This window comes from Centroberyx gerrardi, chromosome 3 (genome assembly GCF_048128805.1).
Source record: "Centroberyx gerrardi isolate f3 chromosome 3, fCenGer3.hap1.cur.20231027, whole genome shotgun sequence".
NCBI lineage: Eukaryota > Metazoa > Chordata > Actinopteri > Beryciformes > Berycidae > Centroberyx > Centroberyx gerrardi.
In genome coordinates, this window is record NC_135999.1 from 15,087,584 (window position 1) to 15,098,123 (window position 10,540).

Consider the following 10,540-nt stretch of genomic DNA (forward strand, 5'->3'; position numbering starts at 1 on the left):
TTTGATAGTTTTTAACATTAGCTCCAGAGCCATATCAGCTCTATGAATGGACAAACAAATCAAGTACACTTTGCTGTGTACTTGACTTTTAGGCTGATCTGATTACAGCCACAATTTGGCATCATGACTGATTTTCAAGATCAGACCAAATTGTTAATAAATGTTGTTTTTCACTGACATTTTTTTTGTATTTGAAAAGTGTTGATTGGAGTGTTGTTTGTTCACTCATAGAGCTGATATGGCTCTGGAGTGGGTTCCTGAAACTATCTAAAAGTGTTAAATTAACTTTGAGTGATGTGGAAACACTGGCATAGTGTTGGTTTTTACACTGTAAGAGTTAAATTAACACTGACAATTCTGCTGTTGCAGCAGCCTACGGACATTGGGGTTTTTAGAGCAACACACTAATATGTTGGAGACACCATGTAATTAGCTCTTTCTTTCTTTACACATCCCTCTGAAATGACACTTATTTCAGACAGCAGACATAATGCACATGGCCAGAGGGATCAGGGTGACACACCAGGTGCAGAAAGGAGTTCAGCGTTCACTCTTGAAGGACAGTGCTGTGCTTTTCATTCCGACAGAGATGGACTGTTGCAAGGATCAGACGAGTGGCGTTCAGGTGACTCTCACCTAAAATCGCATGAATACTAACTGGGGTAAAAGAGGCTGTGACCACACACACATCACAGGTGTTTTGGCTGTCTGTATCGGTCTGTTTCTTGGTATTTGCGGCTCCAGAGGAGTTAAGTGATTAAATTGAATCTGCCTAAATGTACATAGGCCCTAAGTGAGTGCAATGAGTCCTGTATCCCAAACTCCTCTTTGGAGCATTGGACGTTTCATCTTGTGCTGTATATATTCTGTCTATAGTTGCAACATACAGTATGTGTTTCATGCAATGTAAATACAGTAGATGATTATTTTTTTTCATTTTATGTATGAAATGTTAACAGACTTGTTTTTAAGTCACTGCATGGTACTCAGAGTAAAGTCTTAGGTCAAGAGTGTCAGTCAAGTCCCTTTTTGAAGGATTTGAAGTCAGTCTTTTTCATAATTATCTTTGATCCCTTGGAATAGCATTTTAATTGTAGTAGTCCACTCTGCTGGTTTGATAGCAACTATGCTAGCATAAGCTTTTATTTCTCTGTGATTTGTGGGCTTAATCAATCGATGATTTTCCATAAATGGAAAGAGTGCTAATCATTTCACTCAAGTAGAGATGCTTTGATTTTTGTTACATTTTACTTTAGAAAATTGCTTATGAAACGTTGCTCATGTCTGAAGCACTTAGTTGCAGTGTAATCAAAATAATTATTTTGAGCATGTTTAAAAAAACGCTCCTTGAAAATAATTTGATGGGCCATTGTTAAAGGGCTTTTGTAATATGCATTAGTTAATGAATGGTTACACTCTTATGTGTTGAGTTGACTGCATGGCTTTCCAAGGACCTGAAAGCTGTTTCCTCTTTTTTTGTTCCTTGTTTTATTTTAAGATACATCCTGTTAAAGAAGGCAGCTAAAGCCAGATATTAACAAGCTGGTGACAAACAAATATTTACATGTAAGACATTGATTAAACAATTATTTATGTTTCTTTTACTATGTGTTGTGTTGGATGCATGATCTTCCAAGGGCCCAAAGCTCTTTCTTTTCTCTATTATATTCTCTCCATATTCCTACCTCTCCCTTCATTAATGTGTTTTCACAAAGAGAAAACTTGTGAAAACTGCCTCTCAACCCAAGTGAGGACTTCCTGATAGTCAAATATGAACTTCTGAGATGTCAGTGAGGAGGGCATTCATAAAGACAGATAGTCCTAAAGAAAAAGATTCAGATATTGAAAGGTTGGTCATAATAGGTCATAATAATAATAATAATACATCCTAATAATGATGTGTGAAACTTGATTGATCTCTGTTGCTTGTCCCACTCCACAGCGAGGTCAGAGGTCAGGGTCAGGGACAGAACAGCGCCCCTGAAGCTGGTAGGGATTCTGTCTTGCCAATGTTACAAATAATCTAATGTAAGTATCAGAGCCAAATTAATACTTCAATAATGTGACAGATGTGGATGATTCATAATTATGAAAAAAGTGAAGAGAGATCTATTCTGGTTTTGCCTTAGAAATCGATCTTAATTGACAGAATTCATATGCTTTTTCTATGTGAAGAGTAGTGACAGGATTCAAGTCTGCGTGTAAACTAGCCTCAGTTTGATTGGTTCCAGTGTGATTACAATCTGAATGCTGTGTTTGATGCTGTTAACTGGCCTCTATGAAGGTTTAGGCCCCATGGTTAACGCCACATGCCCCACTTTTATGCTGTTTGTCATATTTTTTTGCTCTTCTGACCCTCTTCTTTCTACCTGCAGCCTTTTAAATACCCGCTGCTGGCACCAGGTGGCGACAAAGACCCTTGTTTGTCGCTTGTTGTTGACGTAATGAACGCGACCGTCTGAGGTCGGTTGGCAACCTTTTGCACATGTAAGCGACCGTTTTGTATGTAAATCTATAATTTGCTCAAAATACATATATATATAGCAGGTGACAATGCTTCCTATGAGGAGAGCTATTCTGACAGCAGTGCGGAAAAACCACTGCAGGTTCTTCTCCGCCTCGCAAAGTAACTGGAATGCCAGAAAAGTAAGTACGTTAGTAAGGTTGACATTACCCAACAACTGACAGTTATTTAGTTGAATAACACAGGAGTCATTTGTACTTCACACTATATTTCAGAACTTTTAATTGATAGAACTCTGTGTGTTTGTGTGAGCATGTGTGTGTGAGTGTGTTTGTCTTTCTGTGTTTCTGTGTCACTGTCTCCACTGTTTGTATGGCAGAGTCAGACCATCTCTTTATAAACGCCCCCCTGTATTCCTGTGGGTCTCTACCAGGGCTTGGTGCTGGGAGTGTATGAGAAGGAGGGAGAGGATGGCAGTCACCTGACAGAGGCAGCGGCATGTTGGGACAAAGCTCTGTCCGGGAAACTTTCAGAACTGCTGAAAATGTCAGTCTGTAATGTAACACTGAGATCATAACACAAAAGCTTCTGCGTGTCTGACTTCTGTTGAGTGTTTTGGTTTATAAACTGTTGTCTGGTATTATTTTGCTTTTCACAGCTCTGGTCCAGCTCTGAAGAAAGGCAAAACCAGAATATTTTATGGAGTCCACCAGGTAATGAGCTGCAACAGACCGTAACTGGGGTTACCGCAGAAAGAGTCAGACATAAGATTAATAAAACGCTGTCTTATCAGCGGTAGAATAATCTTCTCTGTAATGCGTGTCTGCTCCAGGACTTCCCATGCGTGGCAGCAGTTGGGCTGGGTAAGACCACCGCAAGTGTGTGTGGGGCGGAGAACTGGGACACCTGCAAGGAGAACATCAGAGAAGCAGTGTCAGGTGAGACACATCTGCTCATTTAGTGGGATTTATTGTACTAGTGTATGTGCTTGTGGTTGTCTGTCTTCTTGCCGGGCTTATGTTTGTGTATTTTCCTTTGTGAGTCCAGCGGGCTGCAGGCAACTTCAAGACCTGGAGGTGAGCCATGTGGAGGTGGACGGCTGTGGTGACGCCCAGTCCGCAGCAGAAGGCGCCGCCCTGGGTTTGTTTCAGTATGACCAGCTCAAGTCCAAGAAGAAGACCAAAGTAACAACACAGCTTCATGGAAGGTAGACTGACAAACAGGCTGCTGCCCAGAGCTACACTCACAGAGTTTCATAGGTCTACGTTTTGTAAAATACAGATGTGCATCTAGCATGATGCTGTTGTGTGTGTGTGTGTGTGTGTGTGTGATTATTCCAATAGTACCGACCTGGCAGGGTGGGAGAAAGGACTCCTGTATGGAGAAGGACAGAACCTGGCCAGGCTGCTCATGGAAGGTCCAGCCAATCACATCACTCCTACCGTTTTTGCAGACACCATTGAAGAGAAACTGGCGCCGTACGCTGAGTGGGTCACAGTTCATAAGAGGTGTGTGCATCATTGTCTTTTATACAACAGTTAGCTCCGGTCAGGTAATTTGATTGGACAAGAGGCATTCCATGAGTGCTGATATACAGTAGAACAGCACTGGGATGTTTCACTAAATGTATCACTCTGCTTTACAGGTTCTGATATAAACCGTTTGTGTTGTTTGGTATTACTTGGTAGTGGAATCCTGAGGGAACTGTTGTTGGCGGAGACGAATAAAAGACAAAAATCATAATCTGTTGTCTTAAATTACCATTACTTGATAAATAGCTTTGTTTATAGAACTGTTGTATAAAAGCAATGTCACACTCGAGGTCGTGCTGATATACTGTGTATCAGCACTCCCTCTCCAGTGTGATATTGCTTAATTAAGATGAAGTGTGTTAGTGTTTCTTCCAAGGGATAATTTCTGGGATAGGTCTGGAAAGCAGATGAGTTTTTGTTGACTCCCGCTTATCTCATAAGCTATGTGTTTGTGTGGCTTGTGTAGGCCGCAGACTTGGATAGAGGAGCATCAGATGGGAGCATTCCTTAGTGTATCTAAAGGCTCGGAGGAGCCGCCTGTCTTCCTGGAACTGCATTACAACGGCTGCCCCGACCGTACGAAAGCCCCACTGCTGTTGGTCGGCAAGGGCATTACCTTTGACAGGTAGACCATAACACACACTCACCCTGTTGGTCAATAAGATATCTGATGAACCACCTGGATCTTAGAAGGCTAAACACATCTCATCTCTCACATGATGTTCACATGACGTTCTTCCTTTTTGTTTCACCATCTCTCCCCTCTCTCTCTCTCTGTCTGTCGATAGTGGCGGTATTTCTCTGAAGCCGTCTTCTGGTATGGATGCAATGCGAGCTGATATGGGAGGAGCCGCCACTGTGTGTGCGTCCATTGTCACAGCGGCAGCACTCAAACTGCCAATTAACATTATTGGTGAGCTTGTTGACTCAAAACGCCCTGCAACATACTGTTTTTTTTCTGTCATGCTTCATGGATGAGAAATGGAGGAGTGTGTGTCAGTGTGCCTGTGTTGTTTACTTTATGGCCATGTTCACACTATTCTGCTTTTTTGGTACGGGAAAAAAGAAAGCTGCCATAACTACATTTTGTGCAGATAAAAAAAAAAAAAAAGCGAGTTTGCATGACCCACACTCTATTTCCATAATGACTAATGACAGTAGATGCACCTATCAGCAAACGGTACTTCAGTAAAACCCGCAGACACCAGAAACTCCCACAGTACAGCCAATTGCGCTCCATAAAGACTCTTTATGATCGGAGTACTACCAACTACTTTCTCCATTTTAATTCTTGGTTATTCTTGTTGTACACTGTCTGCTTACAACATAACATGAAACCATGCCTCTTCTTCGGTGTGATTGGCTGGCTCACAAAAAAGCGGTCCATGTTGTGCACCTCTCTAAAAAGTTGGAAGGCTCTCTGCTCTGCCCTAAAAAAGGAGCCAGGCACAGCGCTTTTTCCAAAGTAGCCACTTTCCATCTGCCTTGCGGCTGCTCCCCTTTTCCTTTGATGTAAATAAGGCGGTGGCAGTTTGAAAAAAAGGAGTAGTGTGAACATGTGAACACTGCCTATATCTTATCTCCACTACTGACCAATTCTTTCAGGTCTGGCTCCCCTGTGTGAGAACATGCCCAGTGGAAAGGCAAATAAACCAGGTGATGTTGTCAGGGCCCAGAATGGAAAAACCATACAGGTGGGTGGACCAGTGAAGGGTTAACAAAGTTACCTCTAATCTTATCTTATTATATGTGTGTGTGTGTCTAACTCATGTACGTCAATGGGTTTTATTGTTCCTCCATGTACAGGTGGATAATACAGATGCAGAGGGCAGGTTGATCCTAGCCGATGCTCTCTGTTATGCTCACACCTTCAAGCCCAGTGCCATTGTCAATGCAGCTACGCTAACAGGTGGGATAATAAATACACATAACAAGTTTAAGGCTGATATTGTTGCATGATCAATATATGGAAAATATGATATGGCTTTAATAATAATGAGTAAACATTAAAAGGTGGCTTCTTCTGTCTTCAAGGGGCAATGGATGTAGCTCTTGGCTCAGCAGCAACTGGAGTATTCACAAACTCTGACTGGCTCTGGGAGAAGCTGTACACGGTATATGCACAATACACACACACACACACCTCTACACATGATTTCTCTGTCTCTCGGCTCCTGTGCTGACGAGTGTTGTGTGTGTGTGTGTCTAGGCCAGTGTTGTGACAGGTGACAGAGTGTGGCGGATGCCTCTGTTCCAGCATTACACCAGACAGGTGACTGACAGCCAGCTGGCTGACCTCAACAACATCGGCAAGTACAGCCGGTACGTATCTCACTACGCTCAGCGAGTTCCTTCACCTCCTGCTAGACATGTTTGTATGGCAGAGGAGTTAGTTCATGGCTTTATTGGCTTCCAAGTATCTGACTAGTGTGGCTGTTTATTCCCCCCGTAGTTCTGGCGGTGCATGCACAGCAGCTGCGTTCCTGAGAGAGTTTGTCACAGTTACTCATTGGGCCCATCTGGACATTGCTGGGGTGATGACTAACAAAGACGAAATTCCCTACCTGAGGAAAGGCATGTCTGGAAGGCCAACGCGCACGCTGGTGGAGTTTGCTGCTGGGCTGGCCCACCAAGGCTGAAAGACGGACACAAATTGAGATATTGAGCATACGATTCTCAGCCCATGAGCGCCCGTCCTCCCGGAGGTCAGGAGATCTCTCCACATAGAGAGAGAGAGAATTAACGACCAAGTTTCAAGGTCTAAGCACAGCTCTAGCACACGTTTTACTGCTAGGATGAACAGCATCATATTTTCTTGGCAGAGCTCTGAACCTGATGGTAGCGATTTTACAACCATCTTAATTCTTAATTTTCTTCAGATTTCTTCAGATAAGATGGACACTACCAATAACGTTTACAAATAAGAGCCATGAATATTATTGACCTCTGTCCATCATGTGTATTGTATTCATATAAACCTGAAGCAGTCTACAAAACCAGTGTCTACACATAAATGTGGGGCTGTAGGGATTTTTCAAGTAATGCAGGTTCTCTTTTCTAGGCCACGCTGCAATGTAAGTTCACAAGACAGCTTGAATATTTTTGCATCACTGTAAATGCTTAGACTTGACCTGTATTTAAAAATAAAAAAATAAATAAAAAAAAACATGACCTGTGCTGTTAATAAGTTACGTTTCTCTTGGATACTATTGTGCATTTGGTTGAGAAAATGAAGAAGCTATGTAGTAACTAAGAAGTTGACAGAATGTCAACAAAATTAATATGATGTTGGTTCAATAAACTGTATTGTAGAATTTGAAATGATGTGAGATATCTGTTGTGAAAATACACTTAACGTCAGTGTCTGCGCATGTGCACACCGGGTAGTTATTACTCAAGAAACAGTCAGACCAAGATGGCGTCGTCCATGGGTGGGATGTTTCCCGGCCAACAACCGTCTGGTGGGCATCCCGTTGGGGGTCCTGGCGGACCGGGTCAACCAGGTTTACTCCCCGGTACCGGCACCAGGGGCCAGGGAAACAACACGCTGGTGGACGATTTGGAGGCTTCCTTTGAGGTAGGATGCTGCGGTCACGAGCTACCTCATCTTAGCTGTGTGTGCTAACTTCATGTTAGCTAGCTAGCTAACTAATGTTTAATGCTTCAACTGTTGGCGTTGCGCCAAAGATACATTCAGTTAATGTTAACTATTCATAACAGGAATCACATCACCTTATGTTTGCTCATAATAAACGATGCAATCTCATTCATAGTTAGCTATCGTCGTTGGCTAAAATATTCAAACCTAGCTAATGTTAACGGTAGCTGCTAGATAATCTTAGTTAAATGTTACTGTGTAACTTAGACCAGTAACAGGTTTTCATTCCAACCAATGACTATACAGCAGGTGATTTCACTGATTAGTACTGATCAGTACTGCAGGTGATTTGCAGTACTAATCAGTAATGCAGGTGATTTCACTGATCAGTACAGTACTAATCAGTACTAATGCAGTACTATCACCTGCTGTAGTCTTTGGTTGGAATGAAAACCTGCTTACACTCGGCCCTCCATTGCACAAGGTGTAATCCTCCTGCCCTGAGCAGTAAATTCCGGTCCTTGCAGTCCAGGATCCTGCAGGTTTTTGTTCCTCCCTGATAGTTAATGAGTCACACCTGGTGCCAGCTAGATACAGACAACATGTGGCTCATTAATCACCAGGGAGGAACAAAAACCCAGTTTCCCAACCCAGTCCTCAAGTACCTGTCCTGCAAGTTTTGTTTCATCTTTACTCTTTCACACCTGATCCAATTAAGGGCTGATTGGTTGAGCAATTCATAGTATTCTGTTACATCACCACACGGCCATCTTGGTAGGAAAATAACAGGTGATTGTAATAAATTAACAGGTGATTACAATCAAATGACAAACGCAGCCAATAAGCTGTGTGTATTGTAAAGCGCCATATTGGTAGGAAATGCATGTGACATCATTGGAATACTATGAATAGGAACCTGTGTAGGGCTAGCATGAAAGTGTGTAGGCCTTAACTGTATCAGGTGTGCAAGAGTACTGATTTACACCTGGGACGCCAGGTGAATGCAGTTAACTAGCTGGTAGGATAGAAAACCAGCAGTACTCTGGGCCCCAAGGACCAGGATTGAGATCCACTGATATAGAAACTTTAATTTCCAAGAGAGCAAATTTACTAATGTTACTCTGTGCATCCATCTACTAGGCTTGCTTTGCATCCCTGGTAAGCCAAGACTACGTTAACGGAACCGACCAGGAGGAGATTCGAACTGGTGAGTGAAGCATAAGAGATTAACCTGGTTTCAAACTCGATGTTCCTAACACAAGTTTTTGTTTATTACATTGGTGTATCTGTCTGTTGATCACAGGTGTGGACCAGTGCATACAAAAGTTCCTGGATGTGGCTAGACAGACAGAATGCTTCTTCTTACAGAAACGGCTTCAGTTATCTGTACAGAAGCCAGAGCAGGTTGTGAAAGAGGTAATGACTTTGCAGCCTTACATTTTCATCTTTCTTCACAGTTGGGAGTGGCCCTCTCCAGCTGTCCTCTGCTTATTTTTTCTACCACTTTCCAATTGTTTGTGGTGTTGTAGCTTACCTGTAGAAACTACTAGCGACCTTCCCAACATAGCTGCACAAGCACGAAATGAACTGTGATACTATATAAATACTATAATAATAATAATATACTATAATAAATATTTTAATCTGATCTTTTAGGTTTCATTAATTAGAGTTTGCAAATGGGCACTATTTACAGTAAGCATTTATCATAAAGGTATTAACATTATAGTGTATATCAAATGTTTTTTTCCCCCCCATATTACTTAAATCATCTCGCAATGCCCTCGGGGGGCCCAAACCCCTCATTGAGGAGTACTATATCAATCTCAGTGTCTTGGTTCAGTGGCATTGCTAAGTTTTCTTTGACATTGTCTTTGTATTTACATATTTTTCATTCCTCTCCATTTCCCCTTATCTGCCTCTCGCTGTCTTCTCACACACTTTTTCTTTGTCTCACTGTAGGATGTGTCGGAGTTACGTAACGAGCTACAGAGGAAAGAATTGCTGGTTCAGAAGCACATGTCCAAACTGCATCACTGGCAGCAAGTACTCGAAGATGTGAGCGTTCAACATCGCAAACCCACAGACCTTCCCCCTCCTGGACCACTGGCCTTTTTGGAGCAGGCCTCTGCTAGTCTGCCCCCTGCCCCTTTAAAACCAAACTAACACACGGATATATCTACGTAGACGTAGTGCTGCTGTCAAACTATGAGGAAACTGGAGAACAGCGCAGCAGCTCTGCTGTTGTGGTCATGAGCTTAACGCCCAGCCAAGCTCAGTCATCACAGAGATTCTTCCTTTGTATTTCAATTCTGTTCTATTTTGGACTAGTGTAAATATTTTTATGGTACCAACTTTTTTACTGTAAAAAAAAATAAAATTGTGTGTCTTTTGAATCTGAACTCAACTCATGTTTATGTTTCTCATTATGTTGTTACAGTGCATAAATACAATTTTGACTTTGTTGTGATTAAAAAGGTCAAGCTCTCCCTGTAAAATTTGATCACCCAGACCTCTGTGACATTATTAGCAAGTATGATGGAAAAATCATAGTATCAAAAGTATTTACAAAGATGTCATCATTGGAGTCTTGTCATTATTAAACAATACTCTGACTTCTCAATTGCCATGTCAAATTTAAATTAAAACATCAAAACAAAAACAAAAAAAGACTTCAAAGACTGTAAGTTAAAAGACTGAACTCCCTTACAATGTGCTGTTTCTAATGCATTCAGTGTGTTCACACCATAACAGCTTGCTCTACTAAGCTTGTCAGCTATTATCTATCCACTGACAGTACAGAGAGACAAAAATCTCAGATGGGAACCACTGACTAAGTCATTTCGACAGGGGTTCTTTTGGATGTTTTCATGTCATGGACCCCCAAATAGACACACATTAGGCCACGGGACCCCCATGATTGATTTAGTATTGAACTGAATGACT

The 10,540-nt window shown here is 42.0% G+C and overlaps 2 protein-coding genes across 2 annotated transcripts; both read left to right on the forward strand.

Moving 5' to 3' along the window:
• The first annotated feature begins 2,464 nt into the window (after positions 1-2,464).
• Positions 2,465-7,229, forward strand: lap3 (leucine aminopeptidase 3). The gene is made up of 13 exons (XM_071916235.2): positions 2,465-2,646; positions 2,898-3,010; positions 3,123-3,177; positions 3,297-3,402; positions 3,512-3,671; positions 3,808-3,972; positions 4,463-4,621; positions 4,785-4,909; positions 5,602-5,690; positions 5,803-5,905; positions 6,031-6,110; positions 6,206-6,318; positions 6,449-7,229. The coding sequence occupies exons 1-13, from the start codon at positions 2,554-2,556 to the stop codon at positions 6,633-6,635; spliced, it is 1,548 nt and encodes a 515-aa protein (XP_071772336.1). The 5' UTR covers positions 2,465-2,553; the 3' UTR covers positions 6,636-7,229.
• A 168-nt stretch (positions 7,230-7,397) lies between these two features.
• Positions 7,398-10,001, forward strand: med28 (mediator complex subunit 28). Its single transcript, XM_071916232.1, has 4 exons — positions 7,398-7,573; positions 8,735-8,801; positions 8,898-9,010; positions 9,557-10,001. The coding sequence occupies exons 1-4, from the start codon at positions 7,412-7,414 to the stop codon at positions 9,758-9,760; spliced, it is 546 nt and encodes a 181-aa protein (XP_071772333.1). The 5' UTR covers positions 7,398-7,411; the 3' UTR covers positions 9,761-10,001.
• Positions 10,002-10,540: the final 539 nt, after the last annotated feature.